General features: G+C 44.1%; 1 protein-coding gene across 1 annotated transcript in view; it reads left to right on the forward strand.

Moving 5' to 3' along the window:
• LOC115088623 (b(0,+)-type amino acid transporter 1-like) overlaps nucleotides 1–20234 on the forward strand; it is an 81306-nt gene that overhangs the window by 25427 nt on the left and 35645 nt on the right. Inside the window, exons 3-4 of the mRNA XM_029596883.1 lie at nucleotides 1551–1680; nucleotides 15565–15689. Of these exons, the coding sequence (XP_029452743.1) occupies nucleotides 1551–1680; nucleotides 15565–15689 (255 nt within the window). The remainder of the gene's footprint in view (nucleotides 1–1550; nucleotides 1681–15564; nucleotides 15690–20234) is intronic.

Here is a 20234-nt window from a genome sequence, read left to right on the forward strand (position 1 = left end):
TCACATGGACCTAGTAGATTTGCCTACTAGGCTGCATCAACCATGCCACAGCTCAAGGGCTTACATCTGTGACACATATTTTCTGTGGCGATAGGGAATATGGAGTGTGAGAGGGGTCCTGGGAGGACTCTCTCTTCCTCTTTGGTTCTTCTCTCACACTTTCAACTTTTCTGGATTTTTCTCTATCAATCTTCCTATCTCTGGATCTTTTACCCCTAACCTCCCCACCTTGACTTTTCTCATTGATCTCCTCCCTCAAGCTCTTGCTTATACTCCAATCTCTCCCTTTCTGTTTTTTCCCCCCTTTGGTACTTTTCCCCCAACCTTCCCCTCTCTGGCTCTCCTTCTTCATCATCTGTCATAGGTTAGGCAACAGTGTCTGTTTTGGCTTCAAGATAGATCACTGTCAGTTCATTTTTCCTAAGTCTGCTTGGATCTATTTTTTTCTATAGGTCGGAATTGAAGACCTTCTTTCTGGAATCTTCCATGTTCTGCATATTGTTTTCATGATATTTAAGTTTATATTCACAGAATAAATATTTATTTTTTTCTTATGTCTTTATTCATAATTATATCTTGTTTATTATCTTCCTTAATAGATCTTACAAATTTAATTTCTACTGTCTGAATTCTGTTAATATCTATATTATACAAAAACAGTATTTTAGATCCATAGAAAAGTGCTGGTACTGCTCTAACTTTATACAATTTAAATTGTGTTTCTTTTCTAGTTTTCTCCTTCAGTGTTCTATGGATGGTTCCATACATTGATTCATCATGGAGAATAGTCCTTATAGTTGCATCTTCTCCTCCTTTCTATCCAAATAGGATGCCTGCACCTTCCTTTTCTGCTCTGTGGTGATGCCAATAGTGTTGCTACCCCTGCTTCTCTGCTGCCAAGCCTCAGCCTGAAAGTCTCCCAAAATTTGCAAAAGAGAGAGAGAGAGAGAGAGAGAGAGAGAGAGAGAGAACCTAGCTAAAAGGCATTATAGAATGTAAGTATTTATACCTCTGTATGAGGCCCACCTAGTACCTCGAGGTGAGGTTTAGGTAGTAGTGTAGGGGTTAGAGGCCACTTTGTCATTCCGAGTGAGACGTAAGAACAGAACAGTGCTTTCTTGTGAAGATTTGAGTGAGTTTCCTCACTCTGAAGTTCATCAAATCTTCACAAGAGTGTACTGTTCTGTTTGTACATCTCACTCTGAATGACAAAGTAGCCCCTAACCCCTACACTACTACCTAAACCTCACCTCGAGGTACTAGGTGGGCCTCATATAGAGATATAAATACCTATGTACTATAAGGGCCTTATCTCTCTCTCTCTCTCTCTCATTTTGCAATAAATAAGCATCATTTTGATAAATCCAGGCCTAATACCTTAAACATTCTAATAAGTAACTACATAAAGATCAAACTGGGCAGACTGCATGGACCAAGTGGCCCTAATCTACTGACAACTTCAATGTTTCTGTAAGTCACCTGTATAATCATGCTTAAAAGTACATATTGATCTGTGTCCTCATTGATGTATTCTATTGAATTTCCTATAGAAATAAAGTCCTGGGAAGTTGGGCATGGCTGATCCCACTAGCAGTTGTGCTGTCTACATTTGGGTCAGCAAATGGAACATTTTTCAGTGGAGGTCGCATGTGCTGCGTTGCTGCAAGAGAAGGTCATATGGTAAGAAAAAGCTGCCATGTTTATTTTGAGAACAGATTCGCTCTGTGCTAAGAAGCAATGAGCAAATGGGTATTTCCGTAGAACAGAGGTGGCAAGCTCTGATCCTCAAGAGTCACAACCAAGCCTGGTTTTCAGGACAGTCACAATGAATATGCATAAGAAAGGTTTGCATGCACTGCCTCCATAGTATGCAAATCTATCTTATTCATATTCATTGTGGATATCTTGAAAACCAGGCCTGTGTGTGGCTCTTGAGGAGTGGAATTAGCCACCCCTGCCCTATAGCAAAAACCTCAATCAGGTCATTAGTCCTCCTGAGGGCATTAATATATAACAAATACAAATTTTGGATTTTCCAAATTTCCCTTTAATTTTTAAAAATTTTCATGGTATCAAAATTTGTCATGGGAGCTGTGGTTCCTCATACTTTTGATAGTATCTAAGCTTGGTAGAGAATATGACAAATGACACTCTTCTGAGTAGCTGTTTTATGAATCTATTATCCTGTCTGTGGAGAAATATTTCCATATCTCACTCTTCAGTCTGTCTTCCCTCCTTTTTATATTTATTTAGTGCCATTAAGACAAAAGACATTGATAAGAAATTTCACATCATATTTAACAATGCAAATTCCTATAAGAAAAGCACATTTCAAAAAGATACATTCCATGACACAACCTCAAGTCCGTACAAAGGGGGAAAGATGCTAACAAGCTAGACTGAACACATAGTATTGATAATAGCATTTTCACTCTTCTGAATAGACACTTTACACCTGTGCTTTCCAATATTTTCAAGCCCAAGGCACACCTGCATTAACAAAAATATTGTGTTGCACCCCAGCCTACAGGGGGCAGGCAGTGCAGACATTGAGAGGACTCATATGACCAAAGGAAGAGCTAGGGAAACACTAAACGCACCATCAGTCTCTCTTCCAAACTTTAAAACAAAGGGAGAGAGGCACATATGAACCTATCACAATGCACCAGCTCCCTCTGTACACAAGTGCAGGAGTAGGGAGAAGTAGGTACGATGGAAGCAGCTGGCATGGTTGGTTACTTTGGCTGCTGCCAGAGCTCCTACATTGCTGCTGCTGCTGCTCCCAACGCTCCATGTAAGTCATATACAGTTCTCAGTGTACAATCACTCCATCTCACTCAATCTGGAGATAGGACAGAGGCTAGAAGGACTCAAAGACAGGGAAGATGAGGAGTTACTGTGTGCAATGTGTGTGCTGCACAAAGTGAAGGCCAGTTATCCAAGCCCTTCATGCTGCCATTAAATATCACACTCCAGGGCTCATGTTGTAGCTAGAAAGAAGAGGCATGCATGATTACACATGTTTTCAAAGAGCAGCTATTATATTTTAAAGATCCAGCACTGGTTTCCCTTGTTGCTATGAGGTGCTAAGAGCAGAGCCCAGGTGCTGGCCTGGATCTGAACATCAAGCTGTAGTGACTTTTGCCTCAATCCCGGACACAGGCGACCTGACCACGATCCAGGGACCAGGGCAGAAGACCAGGCCTCGTTCCAGCACAAAGCATTTTATGATCGTGGGAATCAAACACGTTAGCAGTGCTGCGTTGGCTCAAGGTAATGGGTGCCTCATTACTCCTTGGGAGGGCTGTGAGTTTGATTTCAGGCCTAACTACAATTTAAAAAAAAAAAATAATAATAAAGAAATAAATTACTTACTAATTTAAACAGTTATTAGTACCCTTTCCCATCAAACACGTGGGAGACTAAATATACAGGATTGCTGTAAGAAAAGGGATTTGATTTAGTTAGCATGGAGCCTAAAGAGACTACCCTAGCACCTGGTGAAGTAGAGGAAATGATGTGGATGGTGCCTAAGGCAGTAGGAAAAACTCCAGGAGCACATGTTCATTTAGCAGGGGGAGGGAGCATGTCTACCCGAACCTGTAGAAAACCTGCAGCCCTGCGGCAAGAGGCACATGTTCACAGGCAGCAAAAAACAACAGACCTGCACGAGTGGAAGGAAGGGCTGGCCCTTTCACTTACTCCACAACAATGCCAAAAGAGAGGGCGAAGGCAAGCTCGTGCCCACACCTGCTGCACGGGCTCCCAAAGCCACCCTTTTTTCCGAAGGGCCCATGCTTCACAGACCCCCCCCCCCCACCCCCACACAAGAGGAGCGACATCAGGCGGGCACCCACCATCCACCGGCACCAGCGCTGGACTAGAGAGACCTTCTTCATTAACTGGCCCAGACACGTCGCCTTCTGACTTACCCACAAACACTGGAGTGTTTCATGAAGACCACAGGCCAGAGACAGCGACTGACCGCGAGACAGAGACAGCGATAAATGTTGCAGGAAGGCCCAGAGATACCACCGCGATACTAGAAGGACCCTGGCAGAATAGGACAAGCTCTGCTAACCCCGCTAGCAACTGGAACATGGGTGGCCCACCACCAAGAACAGCCATGAAGGAATGTGGCCCTACCAATGACACTTACTCGGGGCCAGGGACAGGGCCATGGGCGAGTAACAGATTCCCTGCATCGAGGGGTAATTGGGGTAACCCTACAAATTATTGGTCTTCGGAAATCGAGGAAGGCTTCCCCTTTGGATGTCTGACATCGGGGATGTGGAGGTATTCGACAGCAGCGACAAATTGGGGCCCTTTCACGGATACGGCGCGGGCTACATAGGGAAATAATAACAACGCAGATGCGCCGGCCCACCCCTGCCTTGCCCCCCTCGTTTTCTTCACAGATGACAAGATGCCAAACTCCAGCAGAAGGACCAGGCCCCTCACGCGTGGAAGAATGGTGCACTAACCAGAATGCGGCTACAGAGAGGATGGTCGCATCTCCAGCCCAACCGCACAGTGTCAGGAACAGCGAAGCAGCAAATTTAGGTGAGAGGGGAACAGAGCTCGGGGATAGTAATGTTAATACCGACGTTGCACCGTTAGATAATGCAGAGTCAGAGGATTGGGCAGACAGATCAGAACAGGCTGCTATAGCTAACAGATCACAGGAGACGGAAAAACTAGGAGGCAGGATAAATCTAAGTACAAGCGCAAGCGTTATAGATCTAGCTCTTCTGACTCTTCATCATCCTCTTTCACCTCTTCCTCGAGCTTCTCAGGATCATCTTGTACTACTACGGCGGGAAAAGAAGAGAAGAGATTGGATAGAGGTGCGCCGGCGTTAGCAACATTTGCCAAATTTTGGGAGGAGATTCCCAGGGCTCTACGCAAAAAACTCCGGCACAAAAGATATATTGACATCTTTAGCTTTCTAGAAGGCAGGAGAGGCAGAAGGAAAGAATCAAAGAAGAGAAGAGTAGAGTACTTCCCGGGTACGCAAAAAAAGGTAGCCCGGAACATATTAAATTGGATCCGTGCATTCCTGAGACTCGCGAGAGTGATAGGGCATCGTGACAGTTCCCAGTACGGCCCTATGCTAGCATATGCTGACGCAATTCTGGCAGCCAGCAAGGACTACAAAGGCTGGTCTTGGTTAAATTATGATGAGCGCTTTAGAGACCGTATGGAAGAGAATAAATTCATATCATGGAGTACGCGGGACATTGGATTGTGGCTTACACAGATGAATGCAAAGATACCTTCATCCGTGGCTACTAACTCAATGGGATCGAACTTAGAACACAGCGGGCGTTCCTTTTGTGTAGTCACAGGTTCAGGACGGGGGGGGGGGGGGGGGGGGGAGCTGGCACAACGGACGTTTGCTAGAGGTTCAACCGCTCTGCATGTAATTTTCCCAAATGTAAATTTTGACACAGCTGCTTCAACTGCAGAGCAGGCCACCCTGTGTCCAAATGCGGTAAACGCGCTGGAGAAGGGAATTCAAGTAATGGAACTAGCACAAGAGGAGTGCCAAAAAGAGCCCAGAAATGAATTTCTCGGCATAGCACCTACACCGGTAAAAGTAGAGGCATTGAAGCCATGGTTACTCAGATACCCTAACTCAGAGACATCATTAATTTTGCTGCGAGGATTTTCAGAAGGATTTGTTATCCCATTTAAAGGTCCTTCAGTAGTCGGGGGAGGGGACAACTGTACCTCAGTGCGCAGCAGGGCCAAGGTAGTTAAAGATAAATTAATGACAGAAATCGGCCTAGGTCACATCGCAGGACTGTTCAAAGAGCCACCTTTCCCAGATTTAGTCTTGTCCCTCCTCGCAGTGATTCCTAAAAAAGATACAGGAAAATTTAGATTCATTCACAACTTACCATTCCCGGAGGGAAGAACATAAGAACATAAGAACATAAGAAATTGCCATGCTGGGTCAGACCAAGGGTCCATCAAGCCCAGCATCCTGTTTCCAACAGAGGCCAAACCAGGCCACAAAAACCTGGCAATTATCCAAACACTAAGAAGATCCCATGCTACTGATGCAATTAATAGCAGTGGCTATTCCCTAAGTAAACTTGATTAATAGCCATTAATGGACTTCTCCTCCAAGAACTTATCCAAACCTTTTTTGAACCCAGCCACACTAACTGCACTAACCACATCCTCTGGCAACAAATTCCAGAGCTTTATTGTGCATTGAGTGAAAAAGAATTTTCTCCAATTAGTTTTAAATGTGCTACTTGTTAACTTCATGGAATGCACCCTAGTCCTTCTATTATTCGAAAGTGTAAATAAACGAGTCACATCTACTCGTTCAAGACCTCTCATGATCTTAAAGACCTCTATCATATCCCCCCTTAGCCGTCTCTTCTCCAAGCTGAACAGCCCTAACCTCTTCAGCCTTTCCTCATAGGGGTGCTGTTCCATACCCTTTATCATTTTGGTTGCCCTTCTCTGTACCTTCTCCATCACAACTATATATTTTTTGAGATGAGGCAACCAGAATTGTACACAGTATTCAAGATGTGGTCCCACCATGGAACGATATAGAGGCATTATGACATTTTCCGTTTTATTAACCATTCCCTTCCTAATAATTCCTAACATTCTGTTTGCTTTTTTGACTGCTGCAGCACACTGAGCCGACGATTTTAAAGTATTATCCACTATGATGCCTAGAACTTTTTCCTGGGCGGTAGCTCCTAATATGGAACCTAATATGGAATATGGAGGATGTGGTTAGTGCAGTTAGTATAGCTGTGTTTTTTGTTTTTTTTTTCAATTTGTATCACAAAGTTTTATAAAGGAAACATGTTACATAACATTAGATTGAAATTCTTTCATTCCAACTACAATAATTATCAGGAAAAATACAAATTTCTAATGAGTAACCAACTCTCATTTGATTAACCAGGGAGGGGGAGCACTTTTAAGGAGAAGAAAAAGGAAAAAGGATTATTTCCACTAGGACTTAACCTGAATGGGAGCTCTTTATATCTATTCCCTGGAGTTATGGCGTTCTCAGAGGGGATCTGTAAATCTAAATAAATCTTCAACTGCTCAGGGGAAAAAAAGATGAGTATCTGCTTCTTTTTTAATAATGCATTTGCAGGGGTATCTTAAGAGAAAAGTAGCCCCCAGAGATATCACTGCTTGTCGCATGGACAGAAACCCTTTCCGTCGTTCCTGGGTTATTTTGGAAATATCCGGAAACATGCGGACCTTACTACCATGAAACAATGTATTAAGATTTTTAAAGTAAGAGATCATTAACCTACTAACATCCTGCTCCATTACCAAAGATAATAATAAAGTGGAAAAATCTATAATTTCAATTGCAGAAGATTCTAGGAAATTAGTTAAGTTTTGTAAGTCCATAGTCGGTGCCGCTTGTTGCTCTGAGCGGTTTGGTCCTGGAAGAAAATATGCCTTATTTATCGTAGGAAATTGTGCTTCAGGCAATAAAAGAACTTCTGCGAAGTATCTTTTTAAAGTTGCTATAGGCATTTCCCCCAAGACTCTCGGAAAATTAATCAATCTTAAATTAAAACGTCTATTCCAATTCTCCAATAGCTCCAGTCTTCTGGATAGAGCTGTTCTGTCCCGTATAGTAGCAATATTAAATTCCTTTATTTGAGAAACCTCCGTTTCTACTTTGCCCACTGATAATTGAAGTTGAGAGAGGAAATTCTCTTGAGCGGATATTCTGTTATTCGTTTGAGAAGCAAATAAATCCAATTTAACGTTACAATCTCTAACTGCAAGAGTTAACCCCGCTGAGAAGTTCAGCGAGGGAAGGTGTTTCAACCCAAGCTGAACCAGCAGTACCATCAACAAGCTCCGAAGTGACCCCCTCGACAGCGGGGGCTAGACCTGACCCTCTGGTAAGGCCAGCGGTCGTCACCCTGGAAGACTTATGGGAACTCTCAGCGGGGTTAACTCTTGCAGTTAGTATAGCTGTGTTTAAAAAAGGATTGGATAAGTTCTTGGAGGGGAAGTCCATTACCTGCTATTAAGTTCACCTAGAGAATAGCCACTGCTATTAGCAACGGTAACATGGAATAGACATAGTTTTGGGGTACTTGCCAGGTTCTTATGGCCTGGATTGGCCACTGTTGGTAACAGGATGCTGGGCTTGATGGACCCTTGGTCTGACCCAGTATGGCATATTCTTATGTTCTTATGTTCTTAACCTAACATTGTGTAACTACAGCAAGGGTTATTTTTCCCTATCTGCAACACCTTGCACTTGTCCACATTAAATTTCATCTGCCATTTGGATGCCCAATCTTCCAGTCTTGCAAGGTCCTCCTGTAATGTATCACAGTCTGCTTGTGATTTAACTACTCTGAATAATTTTGTATCATCCGCAAATTTGATAACCTCACTCATCGTATTCCTTTCCAGATCATTTATAAATATATTGAAAAGCACCGGTCCAAGTACAGATCCCTGAGGCACTCCACTGTTTACCTTTCCACTGAGAAAATTGACCATTTAATCCTACTCTCTGTTTCCTGTCTTTTAACCAGTTTGTAATCCACGAAAGGACATCGCCTCCTATCCCATGACTTTTTAGTTTCTGTAGAAGCCTCTCATGAGGGACTTTGTCAAAAGCCTTGTGAAAATCCAAATACACTACATCTATCGGTTCACCTTTATCCACATGTTTGTTAACCCCTTCAAAAAAATAAAGCAGATTTGTTAGGAAAGACTTCCCTTGGGTAAATCCATGTTGACTCTTCCATTAAACCATGTCTTTCTATGTGCTCTACGATTTTGATCTTGAGAATAGTTTCCACTATTTTTCCCGGCACTGAAGTTAGGCTCACTGGTCTATAGTTACCCGGATCGCCCCTGGAGCCTTTTTTAAATATTGGGGTTACATTGGCCACCCGCCAGTCTTCAGGTGCAATGGATGATTTTAATGATAGATCAGAAATTTAATTTTTGAGTTCCTTCAGTACCCTAGGATGCATACCATCCGGTTCAGGTGATTTGCTACTCTTTAGTTTGTCAATCTGGCCTACTACATCTTCCAGGTTCACAGTGATTTCGTTCAGTTCATCTGACTCATCACCCCTGAAAACCATCTCCGGAACTGGTATCTCCTCAGCATCCTCATTAGTAAACACAGAAGCAAATAATTCATTTAGTATTTCTTCAATGGCCTTATCTTCCCTAAGAGCCCTTTTAACCCCTTGGTCATCTAATGGTCCAAACGACTCCCTCACAGGTTTCTTGCTTTGGATATATTTTTAAAAGTTTTTATTATGAGTTTTTGCCTCTATGGGCAACTTCATTTCAAATTCTCTCTTTGTCTGTCTTATCAATGTTTTACACTTAACTTGACAATGCTTATGTTTTATCCTATTTTGTTCAGATGGATCCTTCTTCCAATTTTTGAAGGATGTTTTTTTTGGCTAAAAATAGCCTTTTTCACCTCACCTTTTAACCATGACGGTAATTGTATTGCCTTCCTTCCACCTTTCTTAATGCGTGGAATACATATGGACTGCGCCTCTAGGATTGTATTTTTAAACAATGTCCAAGCCTGTTGAACATTTTTAACCTTTGCAGCTGCACCTTTCAGTTTTTTTCTATTTTCCTCATTTTATCAAAGTTTCCCTTTTGAAAGTTTAGTGTTAGAGCTGCAGATTTACTTATTGTTCCCCTTCCAGTTATTAGTTTAAATTTGATCATGTTATGATCACTGTTGCCAAGTGGCCCCACCACCATTACCTCTCTCACCAAATCCTGCGTTCCACTAAGAATTAAATCTAAAATAGCTCCCTGAATAGCTCCATGAAGCAATCATTTATTACATCCAGGAACTTTATGTCTCTAGCAAGTCCTGATGTTACATTTACCCAGTCAATATTGGGGTAATTGAAATCTCCCATTATTATTGCACTGCCAGATTGGTTTGCTTCCCTGATTTCTCTTAGCATTTCATCATCTGTCTGACCATTTTGTCCAGGTGGTTGGTAGTATACTCCTGTCACTATACTGTTACCCAACACACATGGGATTTCTACCCATAGAGATTCTTCTGAGCATTTAGTCTCTTGTATGATCTTTATCCTGTTGGACTCTATACCCTCCCGGACATAAAGTGCCACACCCACGCCAAGGTGATCCTCCCTATCATTGCGATATAATTTGTACCCTGATATAGCATAGTTAACGACTTCATACCTCATGAGCTTTGCGCAGTGAGATACACCTCATTTAGCTCCGCCGTGCATCTAGTGCAGCTCTGCAGCCCCGGGGCCTTGATGGCCAAAGTCGACATTGAATCGGCATTCCACCTTCTGCCAATCCACCCGGAGTGCTATCCCTTATTGGGTTTTCACTTTCAGGGCAGTTATTTTGTAGACAAATGCCTACCAATGGGTTGCTCGATCGCTTGCGCCTATTTTGAAGCTTTCAGCTCCTTCGTACACTGGGTCATTGAGCAGGAGACTGGGTTGGCTAATTTAGTTCACTATTTAGATGATTTTCTTTTTGTTGGAAGCCCAGATTCTAATGACTGCGCAGATATGCTAAATTGTTTCTACTGCGTCGCGGACAATTTCGGCATTCCCATCGCTAAAGAAAAAAACGGTCAGACCTACTACACGCCTAGCTTTCTTAGGCATTGAATTGGATACAGTAGACATGATATCGAGATTACCAAAAGAGAGAGTTGATGAACCCAAAAGACTGGTTGCTCAGTCACACAGTGCAAAAAAAATGACGTTGCAACAAGTCCAATCATTAGTGGGTAGCCTGAACTTTACATGCAGAGTTATACCAATGGGAAGAGCTTTTTTGAGTCGATTATCATTTGCAATGTCCGACGTCAAAAAGAGATTCCATCACATAAGAATAACGCAAGGAATACGCGACGATTTGCTCATTTGGAATAGGTTTCTGTCCAATTTTAATGGCACATTGATGTGGCAGACAGGAACAGTCTCAAATTGCAACTTAAAACTGTTTACTGACATGGCGGGCTCTACGGGATTCAGTGTATACTGTCATGGGGCATGGTGTGCCGCCCAATGGCTGGAGGAATGGAAACAAGCTGGTGTCACCAAGAACATTACATTCCTCGAGTTGTTCCCTACTGTAGTAGCAGTAGCACTATGGGGGGGGAAGAATTGAAAATAAGAAAGTAATCTTCTGGTGCGATAACATAGGAGTAGTCAAAGTCATAAACAGGAGAGCAGCAAAGAACTTGTTAGTATCAGAGCTGCTGTGCAAGTTTATTCTGCGCTGCATGGAATTGAATGTGACAGCGGGGGCGCACCATGTTCCGGGCTTTCTAATATGCTGGCTGATTCTCTTTCTCGTTCAAAGTGGGACCTGTTTCGGAAGCTAGCACCGGAGGCAGATCTGACAGGAGCTTCAGTGTCTGCTTCCCTTTGGCGATTTGGTACCCAGAAGCCTGGAAGCTGCTCAGAGAGTCACTAGCCCCTTCCACGTGGTCTGCTTATGTGAATGGGGCTGAGAAGGTATGTCTTTCCTTTCGAAATGCGGCTGGCGCAGGGGACCAGTTTCCGACTGGGTCACGTTGCAATACATCGAGGAGGATAAAGCTGAAGGAAACTCAAAAGCAGCCATTTCTAGACAGCTGATGGGTTTTTTCATCTTTTATGTGGGCCCATGGCTGGGGCTTCCCATGTGGACAGTTTTTGATGCGTTGTTTATTGCTAGGCTAGGCCAAGGAAGGAGTCCGATCTCCAGACAGTAGAAATCCAATTACCCACAATGTGCTGCAGAGATTATGGGAGGTGTTACAGAGTATCTGCAGTTCAGACCATGAATGCCGCTTATTTTGCGTAGCTTTTGTTTTCGCATTTTTCGGGGCACTCAGGGTTAGCGAGTTGGTAGCTAAGGCCACCAAGGGTTATGAATCTTTGGGTTTACTCGCACTGGACTTCACCTTGGCCACAGATTCCATCATCTTATTTATACTGCGATCTAAAACAGATCAGACAGGAAAAGAAGCAACGTTAATACTACGAGCATGCCCTGTGGAAAATTATATAGCTTTTACAGCGCTGCGTCCCTCAGAGGTGTCCAGATTTTTGATTCACTCGGTGTGACATTCAGGTTTAATTACCCTCGGGCTGAATCCGTCCCACTTTGGAACCCATTCCTTCTGCACTGGCGCTGCCACCTCTGCCGCTCGAGCAGGATTGTCAGGCAGAGCGATTCAGCAGATAGGGCGGTGGAAGTCGGGTGCCTTCAAGGGTTACATACGCCCGGGTCATCAATAATCAAGACGTATACCTATGCTACTCTCTTTACAGGTCCTACAGGACAAGGGAAACAAGTCTGGATCGTGGGACACTCCTACATTGCATGGGCATTCAAGCACACCCAGGAGCATCCATACGGAGCCAACTTGCACCTCTTGCAACACAACGTGACCGTTCATTGGCTGGGTCGCAGAGGGATGTGTTGGGATGATTTAATTCCCTGCCTACAGCGCAGTACCGTGCGCTTCGGGCAGCCACACATTCTAATTATTCATCTGGGAGGAAACGATTGGGGTACGATGTCCGGCCACAAGTTTGTTAGTATGGTCCATAAGGTCTTGATTACTGTTACAGTTATGTTACCTACTACTATACTATGTTGGTCCGACATCATTCCTAGACCTGCCGAAATGGATAGGAGAATCTGGCAATGTTGCCGAGCTAAAGGAAAACGACAAATTGGCTCTTGGCTACCAGTATTCGGAGGATGTCACATTCAACACAAGTGGTTATGGGACTTCGAACAAGGTCTCTTCATACCGGACAGAGCGCATTTATCCTTTATAAGACTAGACTTGTTCCTAAATACATTTCAGGAAGCCTTGGAAGCTCTGTTACATAAGGAATGAGGCAGCATCTTTGGGGAGGAGATCACAGGATGAGTCCATCCTGTGCCTGTGGCGGTTTGCCCGAGCTGAGAAAAAAAAGTTGCGATGACCCTACAGGTGCCGGGTCAGATTATGGCAGGACAATTGGGTGCAGTTGTCTGGCGGGAAGCTCCTTGCTGAAAGTGGCGGGAGCGGAGTCCATGATCATGACTCCTTGCTGGACAGAGGCGGGAGTCGTGGGTTGAGTATGTAGTCTTGGTTCAACGAGAGCTGTGCACCTTGCTGGCGGGTGGCGGGTGCAGAAGAAGATCCATACAAATTACCTAAGCTCAGGCACCTGATTTGTTGTACAAATAAAAGCTGCGGCCTGTTTGATCCCATTTACTGTTCGAGTGTTTATTTGTTATTGCTTGTGAGAGAGTGGGTCAAGAGAGAGATGAGTCAGTCCTGGCTACCTGTTGTTACGAGCGTGAGGAGCGCGGTCGCCTCTAAAGCAGGTGGTGAGCCCTTGGGCCATGGCAAGACTTAGGGAGGAGCCCCAAGCCACACCGTGGGAGGTGAGCCAATGCAGGCATGGTGAGCCGGGCAGGTACGGAAGCAGGAGTAAGGAACGGAGTCTGACCCTCAGCCGGACCTGCACGCCCATGGCAACCAACGGTCCTCCGACTGTTCCAAGCCCTTTCGGACCTGCCGCTGGGTAACGGCATAGGGCAGCAGGCCGGACAGAGGACGAGGGCAGACAGAGTCCTTAGCACACAGAAGACATCAGACGGGGCTGAAGCAAGACATCCAAGACGGGGCTGAAGCAAGACATCACAGGCAAGGGCTGAAGCAAGACATGGGCACTGTCTCTCAGGGCGCCCTACACAGCCAGCACGGCTGGACTGGTCACGGGCCACCCTGTCCTACAAACGTGGTTGCTGACAAGTGCGGGGAAGAGGAAACGGTGGGTTACTGCACTCCTGGCAGTCAAGGTAGGGCAGGTTGCTGCACTCCTGGCAACCTAAAGCAGGTTTGCTGCACTCCTGGCAGCCTAAAGCAGGTTTGCTGAGGCCCTGGACACCATTAAAGAGTTCAAAAATCTTTGACTATACCAACACACATCCGTGTTTAGTGAATTTAGATGCTGACTTAGCAAAACCAATAAATGTATCACATCATGACCATCATACTAGGCATCATCGTGAGAGCTTGCGCTATTAAGACTCAGCCTTATTCTTAATCATCGGTCATTTAAGTGGAAAGTCCCGCAAGAGTCCTTTTTTTTAAGACAATTTTTTATGCTATTAAAACACAAAGAAGTGAAGTACTTAGCTCAATTGTATATATCTTTTTCAATATATTCATGACAGTCCATCTTCTCCCGACAGAAACTGGTAACCCGACACGGGGCCCTGTTTCGGACTGGTAGTTCCTTATGCCAGTCCTTTTTCAAGGGAAGTCTTCATAGATGTTACAAACAACGGCGATCCAGCGTTTCAGTTCAAATCATTATTCTCATTTACGTTGACCAACAGATCCAGTTATATTATATCTTGATTTCACCTTCTGATCTTTAATATAGTTAGCACCATTAAAGAGTGCCATGTGGCAGGGATGCTACTAGAACTCTGCTCTCCCTCCTCTCTGCACCAGCCTTAAGCTCTTGCTCACACAACCGCGATCACCTTAGGAAACCTATTTGGCTGAGTTTAAGTAGGGAGCCTTTCTCTCTAAAGGCTCCCTAATAAACTCAGTGGCCATGTTTTCCAGCAATGGGTCCCCTGCCTAGCCAACAGAACAGTGTTGCCTTGCCTCTTCCAGTCTTGCCTCATCCAAACCTTGTCTTGTCCAAGTCTTGCCTTGTCCAGCCTTGCCTCATTCAGCCTGTTCAGTCCTGCCTCATCCAGCCTTGCCTCATCCAAGCATTGTCTCATCCAGTCTTTCCTTGTCCCATCCAGCCATGTCCTGTTCCTGTCCTTGCCCTGTCCGTTGCCTCTCCCTGTCTGCCTGGCTTGTCCTTGTCCTCAGAGTCTTGTCTTGCTTTGCCTTGTTTGTCTTATCCTGTTTGCCCCTCTGTCTTAGCCTGACACTCCGGTTCTGACCTTAGCCTTGGACCTGACCACGCTTGCCTGTCGCTTGGATCTGACTTCTGCTTTGACCTGGCCATGCTTGCTTGCCCTGACTCTTGGTCTGCTCCTGGTATCTCCTGACTGCTGTCTGCCTTGCCCTTGGGTTATTCCTTGACTCTCATTTGCTGATCACCCTCAAGACCCATCTAAGTCTTACCGACCACTGGAACCCAAGGGCTCAACCTGCGGGAGATGTGGCTGGTACAGGTGAAGCTCCAACCTGTCCTAATCTAGTGCATGTTTACCAGCTGTCGGCTGGGGCCTAGTAGGTTCACCTACCAGGCTGCAAAACCTTGCCATAGCACAAGAGCTCACAATCATTACAGATTTCTGAGGCTATGAGCTCAGTGGACATGGTCCCAACCCTGGCAATTGCTTTTTCCATGCAATTTCTTATTCATCTCTACTTACAGATTGATTTCTCCTATCCAGTATTCAATGTGACCCTGTGCTCAATAATTCTTGGAAGCAAGGATATTGTTAACATTTCAGTTGTGTTGTATAGTACTATGTAGACTGATGGTGTTATTTTACCAGTAAATATTATTATTGCTGTTATTTCTCTCTTAGCCAGCTATTCTTTCCATGGCCCATGTGCGACGCCTCACACCGTCTCCTGCTCTAATATTTACATCCACTATCGCACTAATCCTGATAATTCTAGGAAACTTCAGCAGCATCGTGAACTTTTTCAGGTATGTCTAATATCCCAGCCTTTACTTATACTGAACAGTATTTGTACTTTTTCTCTTCTTGCTGTTCATCAATCAAACATTATACCTGTATATTTCTTTATATACAGTTTATAAAGTATGTTAATAAGCTGAGTTGAATAATGCCTGATGTTGAATGTGGTATTATTAGATATTTTTTAAAATCATATCCATCTTTAGGAATTAAGGATGTGCAGGTCAAAAATGTTCATTTTTTGGCGGGTGGGGGTTCGTTTTTCAGTTCTTTTAACAATTTTTGGCAGATTGGTTCACTTCTCAAACAAAAAAAACCATTTCATAACCAAAACCCCCTAAAACAAAACAAAAAATAAAGAAAATTTGCCCTCCCTAAGACCCTCAAACTCTCCCTCCCCCCCCCCCTACAAAGACCACCCTGGGGTGTACTACATAATGGTGCCAGCTGTCCCTGAGACAGGCTCCAAAGTGACATCACTTTGGTGCTGTTCTGAGGATCACCAGCACCATTCTTAAAGCACAGAGTATGAGGCAGGATTGAGTGGGCGTCGCCCCTGCCCTTTGGACCTTGCAGACACCACGGTTGGGGTAAGCAGAGACTGGGGAGGTCCCCTGTCCCAGCAAGATTTAATGGGGTGGATGTAAGGGTCGGAGGGCCCCAGGGTAGCCCAGAATGGGCCTAGCACAGTCCAGCTTGGTAAGCCCTAGCCCTAGGGTTGAATTTGCAGAGTAGGAGGGGAGTTGGAGGGGAGTTGGAAGGGAGGCCTTTTTAAAATCGAAACAAAAATACTCAGAAATGTTTGGGTACATTTGTGCAAGGCCATTTTTTATTTGTTATATTCAGAACAAACTGAAAATGGACCTTTTCGATTTTTAATGTGCCTTTAATTAAAAATGAAGTACGGTACATCCCTTTAGAGGGTTTGGGGACAGCAAGAAAAATTGACTTTATTAATTATATGGATAATGCCTGTCCTCGAAGGTCCCAAACAGATCTCTTTCCAGGATTATCAGATATGAAAATTAACCTAGTTCTTTTATCAAATGTGTACAATTAGATATCATGAATATTAGAAAAAAGTGGGCTATTTCATCAGAAACCTGAAACTCTACTAGTACTGTTGCCTGACCCAGATAAATATAGACTTCAGTATGCTTAAATCAAAATTCAGAACAAGCAGTTTGAAGGGGGTGGAGTTAGGGCTATTATTATATAATTATTTATATAGCACATCTCAGAAGCTTGCAGTTCTGTATCAAGCCATATAGTGGTCATTTTCAAAACTGTGCATTTTGATGCAAAGCACACAAGTACTTTTACCCTCTGATTTAGCACTAGTCTTTAAAGGGAAAGTACGTTCATACTTCCCTTTGAAAATTGCCTGTGGATACTGTTTGTCCATAAAATGACCCGCATAATTTTGAAAGTAGACAACTACTCACTTTGCCACCTCCCATGGACTAACTGTATCCTGGGAATGTTTCTGCAAAACTGTGGGTAAAAGTAGGCACATTGATCCCATGGGTATGCATTAAAAGCTCAACTTTCAAAACTATCTGCAGTAAACCATTTGTGCATGTAAGTGGGCGTGTGAAGATTTATGCTAGTATTACTGTGCATCTCTTCCCCCAGAATACATGCATACATTTCAGTATGCGCGAGCATTTATAATACAGGAACATGCATACTTCCTCTACCCAGTTTATAAAAATGTGCATGTGTATAATATGCACATAATAAACCAGAAATAAGTGCGAACTTCCTTCACATGTACTCCGCTTCTGAAAATACTTGCATGTTTACTTGGAATCACCAGTTTGCCAGTGCCTCCACCAGTTCACCCAGACCTTTACCAGATCACTTAAACAGGGATGGCCAACTCTGGCATTTATTCCTTAGAGCAGGGGTGGGCAATTCCGGTCCTCGAGGGCTGCAAACCAGTTGGGTTTTCAGGATATCCTTAATGAATATGCATGAGAGAGACCTGCATACACACTGCCTCAGTTGTATGCAAATCTATTTCATGCATATTCATTAGGGGTATCCTGAAAACCCGACTGGTTTGCAGCCCTCGAGGACCGGACTTGCCCACCCCTGCCTTAGAGGTATATAAATGTCTCTATCACAGTGATTCCCAACCCTATCCTGGGGACCTCCCAGCCAGTCGGGTTTTCAGGATATCCACAATGAATATACATGAGAGAAAATTTGCATAGAGGCAGTACATGCAACTCTATCTCATGCATATTCATTGCGGATATATTGAAAACCAGGCCTGTTTGTGGCTCTCAAGGACTAGAGCTGGCCTCCCTGACTTAAACCCTCTAGCACTTCACCCTGAATCCCAACCTGTTCACCAGATCTCCAACTCAAAAACTTCAGACAAAAAAACAAGTGCAGTTTCAACTGCACAAGTCAATAAGGAGGTGTAAAAGTGTATAAACAAGTTTGGTACTAGATGCATGTATACCGCCTGCAAAATAGTAACATGTGTGTGTAATTCTGAACCCCACGCCAGACACAGACACCCCTAAACCACCCCATTTTTCATTAACATTTGTGTGGAATATTGTAATTGCATGTGCACCTTCAAGGTTTATAAAATAGGATGCATACGCACACATGCTACTTATACACATACTGTAAGTGCTAATTTTATATACACAACCTCTGTGCAACTCTTTAAAAACTACTGTCTAGAAGTACACTTCATAAATACAATTTAAATGCAATATGTAGCCCAATTCATAAATATAAAAACAGTTAATAATTTCAAAAAACAAAATAGCACTAAAACAATAAAAAAACATTTTAACACCCAACTAAATCAAGCTCCCTACTCTCATTAGGGAATGGAGCAGTTGGGATGGAATTTTAAACATAACACAAAAATTAAATTACAAAGACCACATGCATTCATGTTCAACAGATACCTAGTTTTATCCACATAGAGGATATGCATGTGGCACCCCTACCAGGTTTGGCCACCAGATGTCACTGTTCCTGTAGTATAACACAACGCCGGTGCAAGGGTCTCCAGTTGCCCTAGACAGTGACGTCACAGTGTCTCGGTCTCTCTCTCTCTCTCTCCTATAGAATGAACGAATTTCCAAACCCAACATCACATACCTCCTGGTCATACTTGCCATCTCTGCCACTTCCTTCTGTCCTGTGCTCCGCAACTGCTCTCATACCTCCATTTGCATTTCAAAAATGGCACCCTCGCATACACTGACACTTACAGTGCCCTAGGTGGCCACCTAGTCCTGCCTAATGTTTGCGCCAGCCCTGATCGCACCCTATTAAGGAGCCATCCATACCCTTCAGCCCCTCCCACTCAGATGTTCTGGATTGGATGCCTCAGCTCTATTTAGCCCAGCCATTTTAAGACAGTCAGAGAGTAAGAATGTATTTTTTCCACACTCTGATAGAGCCTCCTGGCCTTGCCCTCATTGTCCCTGAGGGTCCTTCTCACTTTAAATTACAGAGAGGTAGATTGTTTAAACCTGATACTCTTTAGGGGCAGAAGTTTTCTCACTAGGGGACCAAAGACCTGTGAGCCTACTTTAAACCCTTGGCAGGCAAGCACCAGTGATGGATCCTGTTGCGAGAGACAGTGAAGGCTAGAGGAATCCTGTTTTAGAAGGGACTGTATTTCACTCTGTTACTTTGGGGAAAGTCATCCTTGCTGGCTGTACTCTGAGGAGGAGGCTGAAGACCAGTGGGCCCATTCACAACCTGAATGTGGCAAGCACCTGTTACAGCATGAATGCCAGTCTAGGAAGATGCATCCATCTAAGCTTTAAAGTATTGTTTGGACTTGAGTTAAGAGGGGAGGTTTTTGGGGTCCCCCTTCCCCACTGGGATTTCAGAGCAGAGAGCGTGCCTGTTCCCACTGACTTTTCCTTAAGAGAAATCCCCATCAACAATTAAAGATGAAAGGAACGACTAAAGTAAAGGAAGGAAGCACAAGAATCAGGAGATCTCAATCAGATTTCCACCCAAGAAACCAGGACAGGCTTGGTGGCCAGGAGGAAGATGTCAAAAGGTAGGATTTTTCAGTAAAGTTAGGGGCATCTCCAATAGGATTCTTGCACAGCCACTGGCAGCAGCCCCAGAAGATATAAATGAGTTGTGTGCCTTGAGGAGGAACAATCCTCCAGGAAAGGGGTTACATGAAGTTTTCAAAAACCCTTTTACCCGGATAAACCTTCATTTACATGGATGAATTGCTTTTGAAAGTTGCTCTGATTATAGACAGTCCTAGTCCTTGAAGCTTACAATCTAAGCAAGATGGATACTGCCAGTTGAGCTACCACCAGTGGCCCCTCTCTCTCTCTCTCGCTCTCTTCCTTTGTTCCTTCCTCAGTACCCTTTGGAATGGATCAGCAGGATGTCATGGGCTGTGAGTCCTTGGGTTGTGGCGTTGTTAATGCAGGCCAACTGGAAAACCAACTAGGTCCACAATGACGGCAGGCAGACATGCTCAAGCTGGGACTAGGTCCGAGCTTCACCTATACCAACACTTTCCTCCGCAGGTTGAGCCTTTG

This window comes from Rhinatrema bivittatum, chromosome 3 (genome assembly GCF_901001135.1).
Source record: "Rhinatrema bivittatum chromosome 3, aRhiBiv1.1, whole genome shotgun sequence".
NCBI lineage: Eukaryota > Metazoa > Chordata > Amphibia > Gymnophiona > Rhinatrematidae > Rhinatrema > Rhinatrema bivittatum.